The sequence below is a fragment of the Suricata suricatta genome, chromosome 10 (genome assembly GCF_006229205.1).
Source record: "Suricata suricatta isolate VVHF042 chromosome 10, meerkat_22Aug2017_6uvM2_HiC, whole genome shotgun sequence".
In the NCBI taxonomy this organism is placed as follows: domain Eukaryota; kingdom Metazoa; phylum Chordata; class Mammalia; order Carnivora; family Herpestidae; genus Suricata; species Suricata suricatta.
This window is the reverse complement of record NC_043709.1, coordinates 4716583-4742765: the sequence shown is the minus strand read 5'-3', so window position 1 is coordinate 4742765 and position 26183 is coordinate 4716583. Positions and strand designations below refer to the sequence as shown.

At 57.6% G+C, this 26183-nt stretch overlaps 1 protein-coding gene across 1 annotated transcript in view; it reads left to right on the top strand.

Annotated features, from left to right (window-relative positions):
* The first annotated feature begins 452 nt into the window (after positions 1 to 452).
* Positions 453 to 26183, top strand: part of PARVB (parvin beta) — a 90782-nt gene continuing 65051 nt past the window's right edge. The window contains exon 1 of the mRNA XM_029954097.1: positions 453 to 506. Within this exon, the coding sequence (XP_029809957.1) occupies positions 497 to 506 (10 nt within the window). The 5' untranslated portion in view covers positions 453 to 496. The remainder of the gene's footprint in view (positions 507 to 26183) is intronic.

The window sequence follows — 26183 nt, the reverse complement described above, 5'->3', positions numbered from 1 at the left end:
CGGGTCGCGGGTGGGCGCTCGAGCGGAAGGCGGGCGTGGAGCCGAGTCGGGGGAGCCCCCGCGGCGCCCCCCACCCGGACCTCCTGCTCGTAGCCGTGCGAGGTCCCCCTCCCTTCGCCACCGAGCGTCTGGCGGTCCCCCGCCGCCGGCTGGGCACGGGCCGCGGGCCGCCTGGCGCCCTCGGTGCGGGAGCCCCTGCAGGGGACGCCGCTCGACCCTGCAGCGGGAGGAAGCAGGGGGGCGCTGAGTGCGCCAGCCCCAGGCCAGGGGTGGGGGTGGGGGCTGCGACCTTGGGCTCCCCTCCCCCTTCTGTGCTTAGGAAAATCATTCTAAAAAACCACCTGCCTCCTCTTACATTTTAAAAGGTTTGTGGAGCTGCAGGGGACCTTCCTTCTGGCCTGCGTGTGTGCCGTTCCCACGGCCTCTCCGGGGGCGGGCATTCCTGAATTTCCCCTTTGTTCTGGCGAGGAGATTCCTCCTCTGGGACAGATTCCGGATGGGCCTGGGTGAGCTGTGCGGACACAAAGCCGGGAAGAGGCAGCTGGTGGGGGGAGAAGGCCTCAGGCTGCTGGGGGGGGGGCGGGGGAAGAGAGGACCTGGGAGTTAGGGGTGTGTAGACTGACCTCCTGAACCCCCCTGGGGCTGAATTATCCCCCAGAAAGTCTCTGTGCCCCCAGGTTGATTGTTGGCCCCGGGACACATGTACCCCAAGGATGCATAGCCGCAGGGCACTGTGATTTGGTTCATTTCTCCGTGGGACGTGTGTATTTCCAGGGATGCCGAGCGATACTTTCACCTCTAGGGGAGGCGCTCCCCTCAGGGATTTTGTGGAGGTGGGGGTGCCCCCTGGGATCTCCCTTGGGGAAGCTTTTACCTTGGGGAGATTATTCAGTTCCCTGCGGGTGGGGCCTTGTCACCCTTTAATGGGTTCTCAGTAATCCGGAACGACTTGGCCGCTCCTCTCCCAGCCATGCAAGTCAGACCTCCTAAGTGAGAGGGCGGTCCGGAGAGGCCAAGGCCGGTCCTTCCTGCCGCCTTGGTGACCTGGGTCCTCACCTGCGGTCACGTCGCCCTCAACAAAAGGCATCTCAGGGCCTTAATTACAGACCTAAATGACATTTCCTCTCCCAACTTGTTCAGCCTCAGAAGAAGAGACAGCCAACGTTCTTTTTATTTATTTATTTTTATTTTTTAAGCTTATTTATGTATTTTTTTGAGAGACACAGAGAGAGCTGGCAGGGGAGGGGCAGAGAGTGGGAGGGAGAGAGAGAATCCCAAGCAGGCTCTGCACTGTCAGCCCCGAGCCTCAAGCTGGGCTTGAACTCCCCAACCATGAGATCGTGACCTGAGGCGTCTACCCGACTGAGCCCCCCAGGCGTCCCCAGCCAAGGCTCTTGCTTCCAGGAACGCGGAGTCCCTTGTGATAAACAGGCAGACCGGGAGTGCTCTAGAGCGGTGGGCGCGGAAGGACACGTGGGAAGTGCAGGCAGGTAGAGAGGGGTCAGAGCAGGTCATGTTTGGGTTGAGATCAGTGGGAAGCATTGAGAGCCGTCTCCCCTCAAATAGCAAGTAAGTGGAATGTTCTGGACCGCTCCAGCTTCTCAGAGGTGACGTTTCCGCCCCCGGAATAGGAGGAACACAGGCCTGGAGGAGTGGACTGGCCCCACGTTCCAAAGCGAAATGCTTTTCGTCTTTGCTTTTAGGAACCGGCGTGTGCGTAGTCAATTGAGGGCCGGTCTGGTCTGATGTAAATGCACCAGGAATCCAGGGGCCAGAGGCGTCCTGTGGTGAAAAGCGGAGAAGGGAGAAGAGCAGGAGGAGCCGTGATGCTTGTGTTTGCTGTGGTTGCTTTTCTGTGTGTGTTAGGCAGGGACCTCTGCCCTGGTTCTCAAAGTTGGGGTGCCTGGCATGCTTCAGGGTTCCCTCAGACCAACAAAAGGCTGAAAAACCCTAAGTGAGCTCAGATGTGGGAATTGGGGACGAGGCAGCACTTGGCTGGTCCCTGGGAGGCAGGCAGCACAGAGGCAGAGGCTGGGCGATGAGGCCCTGAGTAATTGAGAGTTGCCAGGACTCCAGGCAGCCCGTGGGTTGGCAGCGTGCCAACCTGACCTCCTGGCTGTTTCTGCAGTTCGTGAGCTGGGGCGGGACCTGGCCGGGCCGCCGGGCCCCTGTGGCATGGCACTCATTTGCCTACCGTGGAATCAGGAAGGGGGTGGGTGCTTAGAGATTGTCAGGCGCTGCAAGGTGGACGGTGGGTTTCATTTTCCTTTTTGTTACAAAGTTGGCGGTGAATTCAGGAGCGCGGGCGGCGAGGCGGACCCCGGAAGGGAGGGTGTGAAGATTTGGGAGGCGAGGGACACCGGGAGCCTGTAGGCACTGGCCCCCCTCCCAGATCGGCAGAGGTTGTGGTTGTGACCAGGCGCAGAGAGACACGTAGGGGTGAAAGTCCCGTCCCCTGCAGGACGAGATCATTTTAAGAAATGTGTTGGCCCAGGGTTTGTAGGGGCCGGTGCAGGAAGTGCCCAGGGGTGAATTCATGGCGTGATTGAGGCTGATGTTCTCCAGGAGGGAACCACATCGTGTCACGTGGTGGCCCGGTTTAGAAAACAGAACTGTGACTAACTGTGGACATTGGAAAGTGTGGGAAGGAACCCTTGCAGAACCCCAGAGCTCCCTGTAGAAGGCCCGGAGACTTTGGGGAGCAACTTATTAGAAGCCGGTTTGGTTTTGCAGGAGCCGGGGGGTGGGGGGAGCAGGTGCAGAGGAAGGGCTGCCCACGCCAGGTCCCCCTCATGGCCCTGGAGGAAAGTCGCCCCCGAGGTCCAGGAGGTGGGGCCAGGTGACATCCCGGGGACTGGAGCGGCCTTGGTTTTTTTTCTTCAATTTTTTTTTTTACTGTTTTTATTTATTTTAGAGAGGGAGAGAGACAGCATGAGCAGGGGAGGGTCAGAGAGAGAGGGAGACACAGAGTCTGAAACAGGCTCCAGGCTCTGAGCTGTCAGCACAGAGCCCGACGCGGTGCACGAACCCACGAACCGTGAGATCATGACCTGAGCCAAAGTCGGACGCTTACCCGACTGAGCCCCCCAGGCGCCCCCGCAGCTGCCTTGTTAAGTCCTGAGGAGGCGAGCAGCCAGCTGTGGGGCCGGAATGCCCGGACGGAAGGGCGGGATGGAGCCCCCCAGCCCCGCACTGAGGACCTGTCCTCACCCCGACACCAGCTCCTCCTTTCTGAGGGAAGAAAGCATTTAGGAAGTTCTTTCTCTGTTTTTGTAAATGTACGTTCCTAGAGCAGCCAGCTTCGTGTTCCCTGATGACTTCCGTGCGGAGTGGGCCGTTCGGGGCGGGGTCTGTTCCGATGTTTGGCTCTTTTTTCCTCGAGTTGTTTGCTGAGAGTCTTCGTGCGGTTCAGGTGCACCCGAGCCTCTTCTCCCCGTCTGTGCCCGCCTTCCGCCACCCTTCCTGCCGGTCTTCTACGCATTTGATGCAGAAACATCGATAAATGGGCAAGATACTGATGGAGACTTCCCGCAGGATCTAAATCTAAAGGGATAACGAGGTGGCTGTGACCTTGAACTGAAAGTTGAAGGTATCAAGTGTCTTAAGTAACTTTCAGGAGAAAAATCTCTACACCACCTATCTTAAGAACAATTTTTTTTAATATTAATTTTTGAGACTGACAGAGCGTGAGTGGGGGAGGGGCAGAGAGAGAGAGTGTGTGAGTGGGGGAGGGACAGAGAGAGGCAGAGACAGAGTGTGAGAGGGGGAGGACAGAGAGAGAGGGAGACACAGAATCAGAAGCAGGCTCCAGGCTCTGAGCTGTCAGCACAAAACCCCATGCGGGGCTTGAACCCACGAATCCTGAGATCATGACCTGAGCGGAAGTTGGACGCTCAACCGACGGAGCCCCCCAGGCGCCCGTCTACACCACCCGTCTTAATTCGGGTGATCACCCTGTCTTTCACGGAGTGATCAGCCGTGTTGGTGCTGCGTAGACCCCGGCATGACCCGCTTACACACCGCTCTGTAAGAAGAGCACCTGGACAGAGACGCCGTGTAATTAGCGCTGTGAGGTGGGAATTTTTAACTCGCTGTGAGCTGTATGCAGGGCAGGGACCCCCCTCATTTTATAGCTGAGCAAACACAGCCTCGCCCAGTCGCCACTTCACCTGGGTTCAGTGGTTCTCAGCTGGAGGTGATTCTGCCTGCGGGGGACATTGCAGAGTCTGGGGTCACGCCTGGGGGTCGGGGTGCTGCTGGCATCTAGTGGGTGGGGCCAGGTGTGCGGTACGCATCCCATTTGCACAGGACACACAGCTCGTGCTGGGACAGCACAGCAGTGAGTTACCAGCCCCCAATGTCCCGTCAGAGTGCCCAGGTGGACACCCGGCTGTTTGTTTCTGGAGGTGTCTCGAGAACTCTGGGCCCTCAGCACCTTGCCCCCCCTCCCCCAGTCGAGAAGCCCCCGCAGCTGCACCGTGAACCTGCCTGGCCTGGGGCTCAGCACCTGGGGCTCTGTTCACCTTCTTGATGGGGAGAATCCACAGGCCTCCCTGGTGAGTGGGGTCCTTTTAGGGGGCAGATTCCCAGAGTGTGTGAGATGGGTGAGCGCCCCTGCCCAGAAGAAAGGAGCTTTCTCGGAGGAAATGTCACCAGAGTCCCCCAGAAGGGGGAAGGGGACAGGAGAGGGAGGAAGGAGGCCCCTGATTTCTAGGGCCTAAGGACGTAGGCGCTTGCCTGGCGGGCTGGGAGCTGGGGGTGGGCAGTGGTGGCCCCGGGCCTGTCCTCAGGAGCTGGTGATCCAGACCTCTGGGGGACACACATCTGTTCCAGTTGGAAGAAATGAGAAATGGTCTCCCCACCCCCCACCCCCCACCCAGCTGCATGCAGGGGGAGGCTGGGAATTAGCCAGAGGAGGGGGTAGGGCGTGGGGCTTCCTGCCAGGGGCCCTGGAGGAGACCCCAGCTCTGCCGTTTGGGGAGGTGCAGGCAGTTCACGGGGCTGCAGGGCTGTGGTGTGGCGTGCAGGTCAGCGATGCTCATTCAGCCTTACCTCGGAACAGGCAAGGGGGGGAGCTCCCCCAGGCAGGGTGGTGGGTGGGGTGGAGTCCGGATTCCCAGACAGTGAGGACAGAGCAGCTGCAGAAGCAGTGGCCCGGAGGCCGCTCGAAGAATGAAGATGTTTTGCGTGGAAACACTAGATGCAGCCACGCTCCCTGCCCAGCCCCCAGCTCCCGACGCGTGCGGGGCTGACGCGCCTGGTGAGCAGCATTTTCCCGCCCGTTCAGGACATTGTGCAAACTTGGAAGTGATGTCTGCATGCTGTTGTATAGCAGACCTCAACAGCCCCCCGATTTATTTCTCCAAGTTTATTTTTTTTGAGAGAGAGAGGAGACGGAGAATCCCAAGGAGGTTCCGCGCTGTCAGCGCACCGCCCCCCTCGAACCGTGAGATCATGACCCGAGCTGAAATCAAGAGTCGGATGCTTGACTGACTGAGGCACCCGGGCGCCGCTGATCTACCTGCAAACATAAACATGGTCTCGGGTCTCTCTCTGCAGCAACATACAAGAAAAGGACTTGTGATGAGTTTTGTGTCTTTGGCCAGGGAGGGAGGACTCTTAGAGTTCTTGGCATTTCCAGGGACTCAGTCGGTCACTTTGCTGATCTATATAGGACTGTCCGGACATTATCGGCTGGTCATGTTTAAGGTCGGTAGGACTCCTAACCTGTGCGAAGGGAAAGAGACCGTGGAGGCATGTAATGCATATGGTGGGTTCTAGAATAGTCCACGGTAAGAGAAGCCAGTACTGGGCCTCCGAGGTTCTCTGGAGAACTTGCCTCCAAGGAGCAGAGCGAGTCCACACCCCTTGCTCTAAATGCAAATGCCTCTTTGAGCCACTTCTGTGCATGGAGGGGGGAGGGGCAGCTCCTGGTCGGAGAGGAAGTGCCCATCCGAGACTCTGTCCAGCTCCTGATGGTAACAGATCCCGTAGAGGGGCGGGGTGGACATCACCGGAAACCCCGGTGCTGTTTCCCCTCTGGCCCAGAGGAAGTGGGTTTCAGGGCAGCTTTTGGTGTGGCTTTGTGATATTTCCTTTGATTACTACCCTGCCCGCAATCTTCAAACCTAGCATTTCTCCTGGCTCGTTCCCGGGTCGTGGGGGTGGGGAGTCGGCTGGGGGAGGGGTGGATTTTTTTTTTCCACAAGAGAAACACACGTAGGCCTGTCAACTTGTACCAGACCGGGCTTTTTTTTTTTTTTTTTCCCCTGGTGGCCCATTAACAGCTGGTAAGAGAGGGAAACTGTGACTCGGAGCCCACACCGGTGACTCTTAGGTTCCTTTTACCTTACTGTGCAGAGGCGGCCTCTTTAGGAATGGCTAACTCTGTGTGGTTCTCTTAGTTCGCCTCCTGTCCTACCTGCTGGGTCCCCGAAGAGTCGTCGCCTTGGTAACCCCCCACTCATCAGAGGCGCTCTGCTCTGAATTCCAGTCTCGACTCCCCGGAATTAATATTTATTGCACATCTCGAACTTGCTTTGCCGCCGTGCTCCCTGTCGGTCGCCAGAATAATGAAGGGATGTTTATAAGATGTAAGTGGGTAAGAGCTTGCTGGGAGCGGTCTGTGAGGGCTCCGTGTGACCGGTTTCCACCCCCGCTGTGGCTGGCAAAGGGCGGGTGGGCACCGCACCTCGCTCTTTCCCGGTTTCCAGGTAGGCGGCTCCGCCACGTGTCCTAGGGAAGCAGTCTTCCTCTTTAGCATCAGCTCTGGCTTTTTAGGTTTCGGATGCAAAACGGCTTTACTTCCTAGTGAGTCTGTTTGCTGTTTATTGTATCACGCAGAGGCTGAAACCACAGATCAGGAAGCGTAGGAGTACGTTGCACACGTGTTGGCCCGGTGGCATTGGTCTGCGTGTCCGCACTAATTGCTGTTGGGGTAAAGAGAGCACAGTGTGGGATGCACTCAATCCGAGAGGTCTCTGGCGGCTTTTGCATCATTGAGATACTTCTTAGCGACATGGGTTTCTGGTTGTAATTAACGGAGTGCGCAGCAGGCTCTGGCTCCGTCCGGGGGGCTCATGCACCTGGGAGGCTCAGCAAAGCCGGCGGGGCCCTGGTCCACCTCCTCGGAGTGCGGGGGCCGTGGGAACCCCCACGAGGCTCCATGTTGGGAGCCCCGGGGCCCCTCTTCCTCACTCGTGAGGTGGAGAAGCGAAGGGGGGTGCAGTCCGCTTTTCCCAGCTAGGTCTTCTTGGCTGGTCCTCAGAAACGCAGCGTGTTCGGCGGGGAGGGGCCGGGTCTCCGCCTGCGCCCGTTTCAGTGCTGAGCCTCCGTCCTCATGGGGCCACGTGGAGCCTGTGGGCACTGGCCCTTGGGCCATGTGAGGACGACAGGCTGAAGGAGGGGAGGTCTCAGGAGCTGTTGAGGGCGTGCCCAGGAAGTGTGAGTCAGGATAATGTGGGTGAGGGGCACCTGGGGGGCTCAGTCGGTTGAGCATCGGATTTCAGCTCAGGTCATGATCTCACCGTTTGTGGGTTCGAGCCTCGTATCTGGCTCTGTGCTGACAGCTCGGAGCCTGGACCCTGGTTCAGACTGTCTCCCTCCCTCTCGTGCTTTGTCTCTCTCTGTCTCAAAAATAAATAAACGTTAAAAAAAGTTAAAAAAAAAGGATAATGTCGATGAGTGAGGTGGTGACAGGGACACAGACGGTTCGGGGCAGAGCAGGGGTGGCCAAGTGGCTTCACGTGAGGCGCATTTATGACGACTGCCTGCCCCTGGGCTAAGAAGGGTTCGGGGCAGCGTCGGGACTCGGCGGGAAGGAATACCGGGACTGATCAGACGAGCCCGCGCCGCACGTGGGAGCCTTAACTCCTGAGCGATGTCATCCCCGAATAGAAGCTTCTTCCCTCTTCTCCTTTGGGTCCTGTGTCCTTTCAACAGCCCTGGCTGCTTCTGTCTCACCGTGTTTGTTCCACGAAGCAGCTGGTTAGCTGTTGGTAACAAAGTTACAGAAATCCTCCACAAAGCAGGCATTTGAGGGGAGCCTGTGCTTGACCTCTCCTGGCCTCTCCTGGCCCGCGGGTCCAGAAAGCACCGTGCACGCGCGTTTGCGGTGTGCGCTGCAGAGCCGAGTCTAATCCTGCCACCCTGGGCGGGGAGGTAGCTCAGGTGGGCGTCGGGAGGGGTGCGCTCCCGCCTGGGTCCCTGGTGGGACTTCTTGCCAGACTACAGACCAGGACAGGAGGCAAACTACGCGGTTTTATGCTTCCATGTTAGTAGTTGAAAGGAAACGGATTCGAGCTTAGGCATTTTTAAAAATTTAATTTGTTTTTTTTTAATAGTTTATTGTCAAATTGGTTTCCGTACAACACCCAGTGCTCTTCCCCACAAGTGCCCTCCTCCATCACCACCACCTCACCCCCCGCCCCTTTCCCTTCAACCCTCAGTTCATTTTCAGCATTCAACGTCTCTCAAGTTTTGCATCCCTCTCTCTCCCCAACTCTCTTTCCCCCTTCCCCTCCTCCTGGTCCTCCATTAGGTTTCTCCTGCTTTCCTGCCAGACCTATGAGTGCAAACATATGGTTTCTGTCCTTCTCTGGAGCTTAGGCATTTTCATTATTTTTTTTAATGTTTATTTATTTTAGAGACAGAGTGTGAGCAGGGGAGGGGCAGAGAGAGAGGGAGACACAGAATCTGAAGCAGCTCCAGGCTCTGAGCTGTCATCACAGAGCTGGACTCGGGGCTCAAACCCACCAACTGTGAGATCATGACCTGAGCCAAGGTCGAGAGTTGGATGCTTCACCCACTGAGCCCCCAGGCGCCCCTGTGCCTGTTGTTTTAAAAATGTATGCACTTTTTATATTTTCACTTGAAACGTTGTAATTCCAAAGGATCCAGGCTCTGCTCTGCTAGTAAGTTGCTAAGAAGTTGAGGAGGGAACAGACTCCCGGGGCTTGCTTGGAGCTTGCTTGAGCCCAGCCCTCCAGGAAGCGGCTGCCGGTCGCACGGACCCACAGCCGGTGTCCGTGTTTGGAGCCTGCCTCCCGTCACCGTGGAGCGCACCAGACCCTGCAGGTCCCGTGTTGTCTCTGGACAGAGAACCCTCGCAGTGGGCTGGGGGGTACGGAGGGACTCGAAGGGATCCCTTCCCCAAAGCCTCTCTTGAAGCGTCTTCCTCCCTCTCTGTTTTCCTTATTTTGAAAATGAACACTGTCTTTCAAAGTAAGACCTGAACGGATCCGTACATGATATATACAAGCTTGGTAGAGGATCATCAGGGGAGACGTGAGGGAAAGAACTTAAAACAAGAATTAAACAGGAAGGAGAGGCAGAGTGGGGTCTCCGGCAGCCTCGTCGGGCCCTGTGATGATCCAGGCACGGCGCTGCGCCCGTCACCTGCTCATACCGAGCCCCGGGCACATGGGTGCCATGGGCTTCTTCCATTTTGCCAGTGAGCGGCCGGGGGCTCAGGGAAGTGAGGTCCCTTGCAGAGGTCGTGCCCCCAGCCGGGCCCGGCTTGTCAGCGGCTGGCCTTGCAACCCTGAGAGGTGATTCCGACGGGATTAATTTTCCCAGAGGTGCACCGTAAGTGCTGCGTTCCCTGGCGTTTTGAGAGGCACTCAGCCACGGTGGCAGGAGGGTGCTCCGGAGGAGACGGCGGTGTCCGTTCTGTGCTGGACGGACTTGCTGGCATTTACAGAAAGAAGACAGGCCCCTGGCGGCTGCAGGGCAGGGCCTTGCTGCCAGCCCCCGCCCCCCATTCCTCCCTGGCTGGGGGCCCCTCTCTGTTGACTCAGCACCCGTCTCCCTCCCTGCTGGCCTTCGTCCTAGGCCTCCTGTGTCCTTTCTGAAGACGATGATAAGAAATGATCTTCCACCACTTACTTTGTGGTCTTTGTGTATTAGCCGAGCAAGCAGGAAGTGATCCATGTGGTGCTTTAGGACCTCGGGCCTCGGAGCCCAACTTGAACCGATTCTGTAGCACCCTGGGGCCTTGACCTTGGGGAGGGTCCTCGTATGGGGGGGAGGGGTGCTGGGGGCCGGTACGGAGGTGCAGTCACCTAGGATGTTGGTTTGGTAGTTTCTAAATTAAAAAAATTTTTTTTACATTTATTTAATTTTAAGAGGCAGAGTGAGACAGAGCGTGAGTGGGGGGGGGGTAGAGAGAGAGGGAGGGACATAATCTGAAGCAGCTCCAGGCTCCGAGCTGTCAGCACAGAGCCCGACGCAGGGCTCGAACCCACGAACCCCGAGATCGTGACCTGAGCCGAAGTTGGACGCTTAATCAACAGCCACCCAGGCGCCTCTTGAAAGTCTTAATCATACAATGTTGGGGGGATTGCCTGGGCCAGGCATGTAGCAAGCCCTTCGGGGGTGCTAACTGTCCCTATGACCGCCGCCTCCAGACCCCACCTTGCCCATCACGTGGAGAAGACCCAGGGGACCAGCCGCTGGCAAACGGGTGGAAGTAATAAAACAGAATGAGATCACCGTGACGTATCCGGACGGTTGCTTCCATCGAAGAACGCTTAGGAGGCAGCACGCAGGAGAAGGGCTGGGCGCCCACGAGCTCCCATCAAGTCAGCTGTGATTTCTGCCTGCCGCCTCATCAGGTGCCGGCGTGGGCGTTGGCGGCGACGGGACGGAAGACACGGGCCCGAGAGCTGTCATCTTCCAACATCCGGTGCTGCGGCCGCTTCTCAGAACGTCGGCGCTGTTAGGGGAAGAGAGTGTTTTCGTTAAATCTGACTACAAAACATATTATTAGTATAATGAGATTTTAATGATTTGAAATTTTGTTGGAGCAGCACGAGGAATTTCAATCTTATTGTGTGCAGCTGGGCTCGGCTTTTATTTTATTTTTTGCTTGGGCCTCCTTGCGAGGACACATTTTGACAGTTATTATTTAGTTTTTCTTTTATTCTTTTTTTCTTAATGTTTATTTTATTTTTGTGAGAGAGAGAGAGAGCGCGCATGAGCAGGGGAGGGGTTGGGGGGAGACACAGAATCCCAAGCAGCTCCAGGCTCCGAGCTGTCAGCACAGAGCCCGACGTGGGGCTCCAATCTCCACGAACCGCGAGATCATGGCCTGAGCCGAAGCCGGACACTTAACCGACTGAGCCCCCCAGACGCCCCTATTTAGGTTTTCTTTCTCTAGCCCTGCTCATAGGTTGATCCTCATTTTCTTGCTTAGAAGGTCTCTTGGGGGAAAAAAATAAAAAAGAATCCTTTTTGTACACACTTCGCTGGCTTGATCACTTCCAGGGCGTGAGTGTTGTCACTGGGAGATGCATGTTTGTCTGATTTACGTTGACGCTCTGCTGATGGTTCAGAATCGCTGTGAAGCGCAACCAGCCCGATGCCTCCAGCTGACGAATGGATGGACAGTGTGGACCAGCCGTACAAGGGAGCCCCACTCGGCAGGAAAAGGGAACCGGGTCCCAACACGTACACAGCTTGGAAACAGGATCCTCGGCGACAGAGGCCGGACACCAAAGACCACGTGCTGTGTGCGTCCGCAGTAGGAAATGTACAGAACAGGCACATCCACGGAGACGAAGCAGGAGCGGGGCGTTTACGACGGACTGGGGAGGACGGGGGGCTCCTGCCGGTGGGGACACAGGGCTTCTTTCCGGGGGGATGAAAATATTCCTGCCCCGATTGTGGTGATGGCCGCAGGCGGGTGAGCGTCCTCAAACTCACTTGACCAGGGCGATTGCCGGGAGTGTGAATTCTTTGTCCCTGAAGCAGTTGGGAGAATAGCGCGTCGGCCTGAGCCTGTCGGGCTCTCTCCTACTGTAAGTCAGCGTCTTCCCGTGTTTCCAGGGCGGGGTCCTTAACCCGGGGGTGAGGGTGGGCGATCCCGTGGGCCGTGGTTGGTGGAGCCTTCCTCCACGTCTGCCTGTCCCCGGTCCCTGCCTGCCTGGTGGCCGTGTTTCCCATCGCGGGGCTGGCGCTGGCTCAGACGGTCTCATCCGGTCCCACTGCGATGTGTCGAGGCGGGCATGGCGCTGTCCTCGGTGGGGAAGCGAGCACGGGGACCCCCAGCGCTTGTGTTGCCCGCCCTCACGTGCTTCGGGAGGGAGACTTTGAGGAGGTTCCCGTGGGGCCGACAAATGGTCAGAAGCTCTGAGCCGAGACAGGTGGCTGTGAAACTTTCAATTTGACTTTGACCCCGCAGTAAGAAAGGCATTTTACACAGAAACACCAACCATTTCAGACGTTTGACTACATTTATTCACGTCCACGAACTCCTGTCTTTTGTAAGTGAAGCACATTGACCTTTTCTATTCGATTCTGTTTCCTTTTGTTAGAGAAATCTGCTGGTCACACGGAGCTGATTTTACAGCCCGCTGGGTCAAGATGGTGGTGTCCGTACGTTACTCTGAAAGATGCCAGGAGGGAAATGAGTCAGTGGATGTTATGGGGCCCAAGGAATTTAACATTTACTTTTTAGAGAGAGAGAGAGAGAGCGTGCACCAGCAGGGGTGGGGCAGAGAGAGACACAGAATCTGAAGCAGCTCCAGGCTCCGAGCTGTCAGCACAGAGCCCAACACAGGGCTCGAACCCACGAACTGTAAGATCGTGACTTGAGCCAAAGTCAGGCGCTTAACTGACTGAGCCCCCCAGGCTCCCCAAGGGGCCCAAGGGATTTGAGGATACTGTCGTTGGGTCTGGTGTCACATGCTCAGCCCTGGCTTCTCAAACTCTCCTTTATTCCCTGGCGTTCGTTATCATTTGGCCTCTCAGGGAGGTGATCACTCCTCTATGCATTTGAGCCCCCTCCCCCTGCAGACCTGGGGCGAACTGGGGGCGTAGCGGCCCTGCCCTGACCCTGGCCCAGCGCCCACGGCACCGATGGGCTGGCAAGACCCTACCTGGGGGCTCCCCTCACCCTTAGTGTCCACGATTTATTCCCCACGCTCTTGGCCCCCTTGCTGAAAGTCGGTTGACCGTCCGTGTGCCGGTCTATTTCTGGACCGTCTCTTCTGTGTCACTGGTCTGACATCTGTCCTGAGCCAGCACCACACTGGCTCCATTGCTGCAGCTTTGTCGTAAATGTCTTCCTTTGTTTTCAACGCTGTCTTGGCTGGCCGCAGTCCCAGGAGATCCCCTGTGAATTTTAGGATGGGTTTTCCTGTTCCCGTGAAAGTTGCCATGGGGATTTTGTGGGGATTGCATGGAATTTGAACATCACTTTGGGTAGGCTCACGGTTTTAACAGTATTAAGCCCTCTCATCCCTGAACACGGATGTCTATCCATTTATTGAGGTTTTCTTTAAGCTGCCTTAGCAGTGTTTTGTGGTTCTCAGTGTGCAAGGCTTTTTGCCTCCTTGGTTAGATTTATTCCTGGGTCGTTTATCCCTTTGGATGCTGTCATACACGGAAGATCCCATGCCTGGCATTAACGCGGCGTGCAGCCCGGCAGCCCGGTTCCTGGCTGGCAGGGACCCTCTCAGTGCCCCCCTGGCTGGTGTCTCTCTCAACCCAGAGGGGAGGTCAGAGCCTTGCTGTGGGGGTGGGGCGGGGGCTGGCTGCGGCTCCTGGCTCCGGAGCTGGACAAAGCCAGCTGTTCCCAGTGTCCACCTGGCAAGTCTGATAGGGGCCGGGGCTGGGCACCGAGGACGGTGCCTTTGACCGTCATCAAGCTGCGGAACGGGCTGTCTTGACTACACGTTCTCTCCCTGTGCAGCAGCCTCCGGATCTACCCGATTCAAAGGGGTGCAGGGGTGTTCTTTGCCCTGGTAACGCCCCCCGGGGTGGCGTGTTAACCCCAGAAGGTTCTGCAGAAGCCTCGGTGGGATCACGGGGGTTCACGCCAGTTCTTTACGGGCAGCGTGGGGGGCGCAGCCGGGGCCTTGGAGGATGAGGTCAGAGTCTGCTGACCGGAGCCTCGGGGCCCTTATCAGTGAGGGAAGAAACAGCGGCCCGGTCTCTGATGGCCTTGAGGATTAGGCAGTCACGCAAGGAGGCTGAGCGCAGAGCCCAGCCTGAGCACAGAGCCCAGCCGTAGGGAGGCCGGGGGGCCTGTGTCCCGTCTTCCTCCTCCGCTGGGCTGGCCCCCTCAGGGCTCCGTTGTCCTCACAGCCACCAGAGGGTGGGTGCTGTCGTGACCCATTTCACAGACGAGGAACCTCCAGGACAGAGACGAGAGGAGAATGCTCTGGTCCCCGGGCCCAGTGGCTTGGACGTGGGGAGCTTCGAGCCACACTGAGCTTGTGCCCCCTGCCACCGGGTCGTACTCTGCCTTGTCGCCCTGCGTGGGTCACCGTCACCCTCTGCCTTGGTTTCCTCGTCTGTAAAATGGGCACGGTGAAGGCCTTCCTGAAAGACTGGTGGGGGGCTTCCCTCCAGATGACGCCGGGGACCACAGCGGAAGTGCAGGGACACACCTGGGGCCTCAAGGCCACTCCAGGACCCGGGGTGGAAGGCATCTGGGGGCGCCTCCACCCGCTCACTGCCCCCTTTGTTCCTTCAGAAAACACCGGGGGGGGGGGGGATGAGCACTGGGGGCGGAGCCCAGACCTGCCCAGCGAGACGGCAGGCCTTGCTTTTTGAAAACATTTTTAATGTTTATTTATTTTTAACTTTTTTAATATCTTTATGTTGAGAGACAGAGTGAGCAAGGGAGGGGCAGAGGGAGAGGGAGACACAGAATCCGAAGCAGGCTCCCGGCTCTGAGCTGTCAGCACAGAGCCCGAGGCAGGGCTTGAACCCACAGACTGTGAGATCCCGACCTGAGCTGAAGTTGGACACTTAACTGACTGAGCCCCCTGGGCGCCCACATCCGGGGCAGAGAGGGGACCCCCGCCTTTCAGAGGAAGGCGTGTTTATTTTTAAAGGGGGGGGCCTGGCAGAGGAGACCCAGCAGTCCGGCCGGGCAGGAGGGAGACAGAGCTGTTAATTTGGGGGAGGGGGCGTTCAGTCCTGGGGGCCGCTGTTTGGGGCAGAGTGTGGCCCTGGTCATGGACATCTGCTTCCCAGGGGGCACTCGGGGCCCTTCCTGCCCTGGAGATGTTGCCGAAAACTCAACAAACAGCGATCCCCCTCCCCCCCAACATAAAGACCTGGGCACCACGTGAATTGAACAGAACCCCCATTCCTACTTCTGTGTGGAGGAGTCTCCGCTCTGGGCATCAGGATTGTGAGGTGCGGTGCCAGAGGCCCGGCCGGCATATTTCCAGGAGCAAGAGGGGGGGGCCCGGAAGAGCCTGACTCAGGGGTCGGGCCCTGCTCTGACCCTGCCCTGCACAGGTGGCTCACATATGCCTCCAGCATCACAGGGGTGGGGGGTAGAGAGCCCTGACTCCCCTCCCCCTCCACCAGGTCACCAGGTCGGCCCCAGTGTCCTATTCTGAGGCCGGGTCACACGTGCACCCTCAGCTCATGTCCGGTCCCGAGGCCGGTCCCCCGGGCCCCCTCGTGTGTCCAGCTGTGGTGACAGTGGCTCCAACACCGAGGTCTCGTGGCCACGGGGCCCTGGGAGCCAGCGGCAGGCCCCGTCTCTGGCCCCGAGGCTGTGCTCTGGGCCGGCCGCCTTCCCAGAGGAATGAAATGCTAGTGGAGTCTCATTCTCAAGGGGGACGCCGAGGCCCTGAGAGGGGGGAGCCAGGTCTGCTGAGCGGCCTTCCCCCCAGAAGCCGGCCCGTGTCACTGTCCCAGTGGGTGACCCCGCCCTCGAGCCATGGAGGGAGCTCCCTTCCTTGGCAGTTTGCTCCTTCAGTCACCAGATGAGACCCCTCGCTCCGTTTCTCGGGGTGCCGCGGCCTGAGGAGGTTTGGGTGTGATTCCACACCTCTCCGCCGGCAGGGGTACAGGGGCCCCAGGGGAAGGCGTGAGCAGGGACCTGCACGCGCCGACAGCGTCCAAGCTCCGACTCCTCGGGGGTGATGAGCCCTCGGAGGCCGTGTCTGCTGCCGCCCAGGCCCACTGATTGGGGTTTGTTGGCCTGGGTTGGAGTGATCCAGTTTCAAGCACGACTTCAAGCGCCTCATGGGCGCTTCAGGGTCCGCAGGAGCCCCGGAGAGTCAGGCGGGAAATGCAGCTCAAACTGGTCCCTCGTTCCTCTGGAAGGCGGGGGCCCCCTCTCTGCCTGGGACGTGGGCGGGCCTCGGCCTCTGCGGGCCTCTGGCCAGGGTGGGCTCGCTGCGCCCACGGTGAGCGGGTCCCGCACCTGCTCGGTGCTGTGGGCAGGCCGCACCTGCCCCCCACCCAGGCCCACCCAGATCCCCCCCCCACCGCTCAGCCACGTACCCCCCCGGCCCCCCCCAGCAGGGTCTGCAAAGAGACAGATGGGAAGTTCTGTGGTCTCCATGGCAACTACTCCACTCTGCCCTTGTAGCGGGAGAAGATACGGATGGGTGTGGCTGGGTTCCAATAAAGCTTTATTCACAAAAACAGACCAGAGGCCAGGTTTGGCCCCCCAGGGGTTGACTGGCCCCCCAGTCTATGGGCTAGACTCCATGCTCTAGATCGGAGGTACCTGTCTAGTCCTTGCTGTCTTCAACTGTTATTGGAAAGGAAATGCCAACAACCCAGTTCCCCCAGGCCCTTCCACAGCTGTCTGACCCGCATGTGCAGACTGGTAGGAAGGTACACGACCTGGGTCACTGGTGCCCTCTTTGCTCGGGAACCTTGACTCAGGCTCAGCCTCGTCCCATGCTCTGAACCAAGGACATCGATGGCAACAATTCTCTTACTAATACTGGGGTTGTTTTAAGAATTAAGTGTGTCACCGGGGTGCCTGGGGGGCTCAGCCGGTTGAGTGTCTGACTTCGGCTCAGGTCATGATCTCTCGGTTTGTGAGTTCGAGCCCCGTGTTGGGCTGTGTGCTGACAGCTCGGAGCCTGGAGCCTGTTTCAGATTCTGTGTCTCCCTCTTTCTCTGCCCCTTCCCTGCTGGTACTGTTTCTCTCTGTCCAAAAATGAATAAAAGTTAAAACGTTTAAAAAAAATTAAACGTATTAACACATGGGAGAAGGTCCTGTGAGCTGTGACGTGTCACCCAAGCGTGCCCACATTTGTCACCAGGTGCAGAGAGGAGAGAATTGGGCAGAGAAAGTGCCACCGGGGACAGGCCAGGTGTTATGGTCACCTGTGCCACACAAACGCCCCTTTCAGGTGCTGGGATCTGGTGTCTGCTGTCTGAGCTGAGGAATAAAGTGCCTGTGGCTCGCTCCCTCTCTCTCTCTCTCTCTCTCTCTCTCTCTCTCCCTCTCTCCCTCTCCCCCCACCTCTCGGTGCTTCGGGTTCCTGAGCGCCGTCCGTGCTGAGTGACAGCCAGAGAGGAGACACATCCTCCGGGACACTGGGGTCAGGCGGCCGTAAACGCCTTCCTGCCAGTCAGCGGTGAGGGTCGCCCTTGACAGGTGCCACATAATCAAAGCCACGAACTTCGTGGCTACACATTCCCTGCCGCAAGACACACCCGCGATCCTTATGGAGTGAGAGGGAGGGAGTGAGAGGGAGGCCGGCGAAGGGCCGTCGCTTCCCGCGGGCTGTGCGTGGGCGCTGGGGGCTGATGACGAGTTCCGTGGAGACTCCTGCCGGCCGGGCTGCAGCCCTGCACAGCCTGCCACTCCGTCCCTGAGTCTGGGCCCTGAGGGCCGGCCCTGGGGGCCCAGCCCTGCCCCGGTCTGGCTTCTGACTCACAGGAGAAGGGAGAGGACATGCCCTCGTCCTCTCTCGGCGGAAGGAGCGCTCGCTCTGGTCAGCGAAGTGGTGCTCGCTGCGGGCAGCGCTGGCTCAGGTTCACAGGCGGCGGAAGGTCTCCGTGTCGGGCTGAATCGTATCCCGTCCCCCCCCTTCCCTGCTTCCCCGCCACTCCCTGCAAAAGATGTGTTCAAGTCCTAACCCCTAGGGCCTGTGAATGTGACTTTATTTGGAAATAGGGTCTTTGCAGAGGTGATTTAGCTGTAGGTTAGGATGAGGTCCCGAGGTGGGGTGTGCCCCTAATCTGATCCGATTGGAGAAGAGCCACGTCACTGGGGCGGGGAGGAGGCTGCGTGATGTCAGAGGCAGAAGGACCCTCCCCTGGAGCCATCAGAGGGGCACAGCCCTCCACCTCGCTCTCAGCCTTGGGGCCTCCGGATCCCTGGGTCTGTTTTGAGCCTGCTCCCGGTTTGTGGTCCTTTGTTACAGCGCCGTCTGAGGCTCCGTCCGACCTTGGACCTGCTTGTGCCTCTGGTTGTCCAGCCGGTGCGGCTGGGGTCACGTGGACCGGCAGCGCTCCAGGTCCAGCAGGTGTGAACGCGGACCAGGCAGCGGTCCCGGTGCCCCGAGGATCCAGGAGAGGCTGCAGGACGTCAGGCTCCCTGTCGGCCCCTGGTTCCTAGCCCGGACCCCCTGCCCCTTGGAAACAATGGAATATGTGTCTTACGGAAAGTCGGGAATCTTTTCTTGCAAGGGTCCAAAGAGTCGATATGCCAGACCCTGGGAGCAATCTGGTCTCTAGAAACCAGCGTGAAAGCAGCCATAGATGATTCATAAACGTACATCTGACTGACGTGTTCTGCTTTCTAGAATGTTCAAAGTATTCTGTCATCGCTACCTTTCACAGTGATCCCCTGAAGAGAGTATTACAGAGTAGTAGTGGCTTCGTGGGTTAGCAGGCCACAGTTACCTCCACTGGAGTGGATTGGGAGGGCTTGGTACCCAGGAAGTGTGCGGTCCCCTCCATTAAAAAATACATTGTGGCGAAGTGACATGATTCACTGTAGCGAAAGGAGGAAGTAACTAAGTGTCCCCAGATGGGAGGAGAAGCGAACGTGCTCCATCCATACAGTGGGATATGATTCAGCCTCAACAGGACAGGAAATTCTCGGGCCGCCTGGAGGGCTCGGTTGGTTAAGTGTCTGACTCATGATCTCGGCTCAGGTCACGATCTTGTTTTCTGAGAATGAGCCCGCCAGTAGCCCCCCGATTCCAGATCCACTGTCCCCGCCTCTCTCTGTCCTCTCTCTGCCCCTCCCCTGCCCTCCTCTTTCTCTCTCTCAAAATAAATAAGTAAACTTTATTTTTTAAAAAAAGGAAGGAAATCCTGACACTTGCTACTGCACGGGTGAACCCTGAGGACATTATGCCGAGTGAAACAGGTCACGAACGGACGCACACTGTATGACTCCATGTCTGTGAGGTCCCTACAGGAGCCCGGTTCTTAGAGACGGGAAGCAGGTGGGGGGAGGGGCTCCAGGCGCTGGGGGAGGGGCGAGCTGCCTCATGGGGACCGAGTTCCAGTCTGGGAAGATGAAAACGTGGAGGTGGATGGTGGGAACATCCTTAATGCCTTGAACCGTACGCTCAGCAGTGGTTAAAATGGTAATTTTTTAGTGAAGGGTATTTTACCACAATTTAAAAAATAAAGGAAAAGATACGGTGAAGTATACTGTGCCTACAAAAGGACGTACATATGCACAGTTTAAAAGAATAATAAAAGAATACGCACCCTCCTAGCGCCCAACTTAGGTAACATCACCTGTCCCTCCCCAAACACTCCCCCCCAAGAAAGGTGACCCCCCCCCCAAGGTGCTTAGCTGGCCTTTGTCTTCCCTGCCCTGTTACCACGCATCCGCACACGCCTGTTTGGCTCTGCCTGACTTTGAACTTGCCTGAGGCCACACTGTGCGTGTCCCCCAGACTCTGGGGGCTGTCCCTCTGCGGGGCTCAGCCCTGTGGTGCGGCCGCCCGGTCTCTTTGCGTCAGTGTGTGGGATCCTGTGCCAGGAACACTGTGACTTTGAACTGAGGAGCAGCTGGACTGAGTTTTGACTTAGACACAGGAGAGCAGGTGTCGAAGGGTACGGGGTGGGGGCCGTCTTTCCCTGCTGCCCGCAGTGGCCCCTATTTTCTGAATCTCATTGGGCAGCTGGCCCTCTAAGCCCTGATTTTCCCATCAGGGGAATGGGCACAGCCCGGGTGGGGGCTGCCTTCTGTAACACGCCCACCGGCGTCACTGGGAGGTGGTCAGGAAGCAGTCGGCTGAGAACCAGCACGGGGCCCTTTTCTCTGGCAAAAATGCCCGGTGTGTAAGCCCGTGGCTCCATTTGCGGGAAAATTAAACATATTTAAGAGTAAATTAAATTAGGGGCTTTGCGATCATTAGCTTCATAAGTGATTTTCTGAGGAGCGTAACGGACGAGCAAGACCTAGCATGTAGAGGCAGCTCACTAAATATTTGTTAGAACGCAGGATAATTTTTGAGCCAGTCAAGTCGTATATAATGGGATTATTTGGTTCTCCAACTAATGAAGTGACTAGAGCAGGAGCCGCTGCTAAAAATAATCTGTGCTTGTGGAGAAGCCAGGGAGGAGAGACGAGGCTCGCTCTGGATTCCAGCCGGGAACCAGGTCCCGAGGGGCCGGCTCGCCGTGTCCCGGGAGCTGCCCACGGGCCGCTTTGGGATCAGGGTTCAGAGTCTGGATTCCTCGGTGTCGGAGCAGACCTGTCTCAGGGGTGCACCTGCCCTGGCCGAGCTCGGGAAGTCCGCGGACGGACGGGGATCTAGCTTTACAGCCAGAATCGCAGCTGGAGTCCCGAGCCTTGGCCCCTGGGGTGTGATGCCAGGGGGAGTCCGCCCTTCCCTGCCTTTTCCTAGTTTCTGGTGGTTCCCGCGGTCACTGGTGTCCTCAGCTTGTGGACACGTTGCTCCCATCCCTGCCTCTGTCGCCGCGCGGCCAAGATTTCCAAATCTCCCTCTTCCTCTGAGCAATCCAGTTGGGCCCCCTCTCACCCTGTATGACCTCTTCTTTTTCATGTTTGAATTTTTTTTTCTTTTTAAACGTTTTTTTTTTTGCTCCATAATATTTTATTGTCAAATTGTTTTCCATGCAACACCCCATGTTTGAATTTTTTTAATGTTTATTTTTAAGAGAGACAGAGAGAGAGACAGAGCATGGTCAGGGTAGGGCAGAGAGAGAGGGAGACACAGAATCTGAAGCAGCTCCAGGCTCTGAGCTGTCAGCACAGAGCCCGATGCGGGGCTCGAACTCACAAGCTGTGAGATCATGACTGAGCCGGAGTCGGATGCTTAACCGACTGAGCCCCCCAGGCGCCCCTGACCTCTTCTTGTTAGCACCTGCCAGGGCCCTCTCTCCAAGGGAGGTCACATTGAGGGGTTCCAGGTGGGTGGGAATCCCGGGGGGACGCCTCTCACAGTGCCCTGCACGGAGAAAGTGCCTGGAAGCCGTTAGTTCTTATTTTCACGGATGAGGGTGTGGCGGATGAACACATGGTTGATCTCGTTTTATCTCGGTGCCGCACATTTGGCGGTTGGTCTTGAAGTCCGCTCTTGGTTTTGAAGGGAGGAGGAGGGCTGGCCTTTCTCTTTGCCTCTGAGAAAGACCGTGGAGTTGCGTCTGCCCGGGGTCCACAGGTTACAAATCGATAAGCCCTTTTACTTACTTATTATTATTTTTTAGTGTTTTATTTTTGAGAGAAAGAGAGACAGAGCGTGAGTGGGGAGGGCAGAGAAAGAGGGAGGCACAGAGAATCCCAAGCTGTCAGCGCAGAGCCCAGGGTAGGGCACGAACCCACGAAACCGTGAGCTTATGTCCCGAGCCTCAACCACGAGTCAGACGCTGAGCCGCCCGAGCGCCCCCCCCACCCCGTCCTGCTCAGTTGTTTCCTTTTGAAAGCAGCTCCTCACACCCTAGATTTTGGAGCGAAGAGTTGCCCCGTGACAGCAGCCGTGGAACTCGGGTGCCAGGCGCCACCCGCCATTTCCGAATTTCCCCACCTGCTCGGAACAGAAGGAAAAGGGTCCCTTTGGTGACAGGCAAGAGAAAGCGCAAGCAAGAGAAAGCTGTCACGTTGGCCCCTCCACTGTGCGAGGCAAACGCGCCCCAGCGAGGATGACGAGGGCTATTTAGAATCGAATGACAGCAGTCTTTGTACGGTTTAAAACACACCTCCTTCCCTGTCAAACAAGCCGAGTGCGACTTTCAAAAGGAAGAAGGTGTATGACTTCCTTGTTCTCAGCCAGTACCATCAACACCAAGTTCATGGTGTTCTGAACTGACCGCCGACGCCCATGGCCAGCCTGCTCCCTGAAGAGCAAGAAAGAGGGGCGCCCGGGGGGCTCAGGTGGTTAACTGTCCCACTCCCAGTCTTGGCTCAGGTCATGACCTCATGGTTTGTGGGTTCGAGCCCCACATCAGGCTCTGCGCTGACGGAGCCTGCTTGGGATTCTGTCTCCCTCTCTCTGCCCCTCCCCTGCTCTCTCCCTTAAAATAAATAAAATTAAAAAAATAAAAAACAAGGAAGAGACACTATAGCAGCTCATCCAGCCCCCGCAAGGCCTCCAGGGAGTGGGACTCGTTTTCAAGGAGGGATATCAGGAGAAGTTGCCGTTTACCTTATGCCTCAAACAACTGCACAGAATGAAATTATACAGCGGAAGTGAATCAACAAGGACTTATCCAGGGGTGCGTAGGGGGCTCTGTCAGTTAAGCATTCGACTTCGGCTCAGGTCATGATCTCGCTGTTCATGGGTTCAAGCCCCGTGTCGGGCTCTGGGCTGTTAACGTGTTTACATGTGCTCCTGTTTAAAGAAACTTAAAAAAAATTTTTTTAATGTTTTTTTATTTATTTTTGAAAGACAGAGAGAGTGCAAGCAGGGGAGGGTCAGAAAGTGAGGGAGACACAGAATCCGAAGACAGGCTCCAGGCTCTGAGCTGTCAGCACAGAGCCCGACGTGGGGCTCAAACCCATGAACCGTGAGCTCATGACCTGAGCTGAAGTCGGCTGCTTAACTGACTGAGCCCCCAGGCGCCCCGTAAATTCATTTATTTTGAGGGAGGAGGAAGAATGAGCGGGGGAGGGGCAGAGAGAGTGGACAGAGGCTCCGAAGCAGACTCTGTTGAGGGCACAGAGCCCGACGCGGGGCTCAGACATGTGAACTGTGAGATCAGGACCTGAGCTGAAGCCGACACTTAACTGACTGGCCCCCAGGCGCCCCTGACTCACCAACATTGAACTCACAGCACCCAGCGCCGTGACTTGTGCGAGAACATAGCTCATCTTATACACGCGTGTTCTCGCCCAAGGCTTCTCGCACCTGCAGACACTGGCCAGCACTGCACTATTGGGACCATTTAAAAAATTTTTATGTGCATATTTCTATTTTAGAGAGGATGAGCATGTGTGAGTGGGGAAGGGGGCAGAGAGAGAATCCCAAGCAGGATTACACCCAGCGCAGAGCCTGATGTGGGGCTTGAACCCATGAAACCGTGAGATCATGGACCTGAGCTGAAATCAAGAGTCGGACGCTCAACTGACTGAGCCACCCAGGCGCCCCCTAGAAAAGATTCCATATATCTAAACGGAAAAAAAAATTCACCTATTTCTCCCCCGTCCTCTCCCCACTCTCTGCCTCCGGCAGCCTCCAGTTTGTTCTCTGCATCTATGAGCTTGGTTTTTTTAAAGACGCATGTGTGCATATCTATGTACGTATACACACAGATGCGTATTAATGTGCATACGTGCACATTTATGACTCTTGGAAGATGACACCACAGGCCTCTTGATGCTTTTATAGCTCTTCAAGGGACAGTTGGTTTCCTTTTACAAGCTAGACGGCATTTCGTCTCGTGACCGACACTGTTATTTTTGTCCCCTTGGGAGCCGAGCACCGGCTTCGGCATCTGCTGGGCTGACCTGGTGACGCGGAGGCGGCAGGTCCCCCACTCCGGCCCCAGCCGCCGTCTGCCTGGCGCGTGCGGTCCCCCGTGGGAGCTCGGGCTGCAGGGCATCGTCCCGGGCACCAGTGTCCCCTGCTGTCCTGGCTGCAGGCTCTCTGTTAGTTTCAGTTTTCCAGGATTGTTGTCACAAAGTATCGTAGGTCATATGGCTCAAACCACAGTGACTAAGTTGCTCACAGCGTGGAAGCTGAAAGTCGGAGGTCAGGACACCCGTGGGATTGGTTTTCCTCCCTGGCTTCCGGGGGCATCTTCCCTGGGGGTGCACATCGCCGGCATCTGTCTCCTGTGTGTCCACGTTTCCTCTCCTTCTAAGGACACCTGGCAGATCGGAGCAGGGTCTGCCCATGGGACCTCATTTTACCTTAATTTTTTAATTTACTTTTGAGAGAGAGAGAGAGAGAGAGAGAGCATGAGTGGGGAAGGGGCAGAGAACGAGGGGGAGACAGAATCGGAAGCAGGCTCCAGGCGCTGAGCTGTCAGCACAGAGTCCAAAGTGGGGCTCGAACCCACGAACTGGGAGATCATGACCTGAGCCGAAGTTGGTCACTTAACCAACTGAGCCCCCCAGGCACCTCCTTAATCTCCTCTATAACAGCTCTGTCTCCAAATATGGCCGTATTCTGAGGTCCTATGGGGGAGGGCTCTGACATGTGAGTTCTGGGGGGATGCAGTTTAGCCCGTAGTCCCCCAAACACGAGAGCCAGCCTTGGGACTGCACTGCCTTCGGGTCTCTCGTAGCTGCTGCCCTGTTGCCCTGATGTCCCCTCTGTGAACCTTGGTTTTGTACCGTGTTCCGTTGGGGTGGGCCGGGGGTGGGGCAGGGCCGCCCTGGGGGGCTGGGATCCCGATGCCCGCCACTGCTCGTGGCTCCTGCCGGCTGGAGGCGCGGCTCCCGGCACCTGTGTCCTCCGACCTGGGAGCTAGTCCATGGAGCAGCCCCTGCGAGAAGAATGTGTTTCCGGCAGTTGGGGGTTGCTAAGAGTTATCACAAATAGGAGCCAACTGTGCTTCCCAGTGCCAGGTGCCATGTAAACTGGCCCCACTTTATAGATGCGGGAACACAGATGTGGGGCCTGTCCAGGTCACCCAGCAGGGCGTGGCGGGCCCGGCTTTGAAACCCGGCGGTGTGTCCAGTGGCCCAAGCAGAGAGAAAGATCTGCTTCTGCTCCGCGTCTCTGCAGCCCGGGACCCCCTGGTCCTTCCGTCCTGAAAGCAAGAGGGCTCTGCCCAGAGCAAATCTGCCGGCCTCGGACATTTGGGTGGCCTCCGCTTTCTGTTTCTGGTATCTGCTTTCTTCTGTCATGGAGACGGGGTGACAGTGTCCCTCTTGGGCGCTGGCCCTCCTGACATGTCGTCAGCGACCAGGATTGTAGTGTGGGGCGCCGTGGGCCTGCCGTTGTGCCCCGCGGGCCTGGCCTCCAGCACCAGGCCGGGATCGAAGGCTCCCCGGAGGCCGGGGTCCGCTGCTGTTTTTCCCGGAGCCAAATAAGCAGCGGGGCCACACCCCAGGACCGATGCCGTCCCCCTGCCTTGTCTGCGCCCCGCGGTCGGTTTTCCTGCAGCAGTTGGCTTGCCAGGAGGCCGCTGGCAGTGAGGCTAGAAATAGCGTCTTGTGGTTGGCGGGGTTCTATCGCCGGAAGGCAGCCCCGACCTCCGGCGGCCGACCCCTCGAGGACCTTCCTCGGAGTCCTAAACGGGCCTCCTCCGATCGCAAGTCACAGCCCCCCTCCCGAGTCCATATATGCACCTGACGCGGGTCCCCCGGCTCCCTCCCCGCCGATCGCCGCAGGCCTCCACTCCTCTGCCTCCTCCGGCCGCACCCCCACCAGCCAGTGAGTGCCCCCCATTCTCTGACCATTTTCTGCACGGGTTACACGCAGGCTGCCCCTTCTGTTCCTTCCTTGCTTTATGGGGTGAGGGCTGTTCAGACTTTTTTTAATGTTTATTTTATTTTTGAGAGAGAGGGAGACAGTGTGAGCAGGGGAGGGTCAGAGAGAGAGAGGGAGACACTGAATCCGAAGCAGGCTCCAGGCTCTGAGCTGTCAGCACAGAGCCCGATGTGGGGCTCAAACCGACGGACCTGGAGATCATGACCTGAGCTGAGGTCGGACGCTTCGCGGGCTGAGCCGCCCAGGCGCCCCTGGCCCGACTTCTGACTTCTCCCGGGAAGGTGTGAGGACAATGGGGGCTAGGAGGGTCCTTGGGAATCTCGCCGTGGCCCAGGTGGTCGGGCACCTGCTCTGTGTGCCGACGCTGGGGGACATGTCTACCCCGGGGTCTTCGGGGCTAGAAGAACGGCGTTTGGAACGTCTCGAGTGGGCAAATTGCAATGAATTTAGGGGCTCGCTGATGTGCAGATTTCCCCTTGGTGACCTTCTGGTCTGTCTTTCCCTGTAACTGGCTCTTCCCTCGCCCCTGGAGGAGAGATTCATCCTGTCTTCTCGGGCGTGGCAGGCGGTGGACGGAGTGTGCGCGGGGCTGGGCGGGGT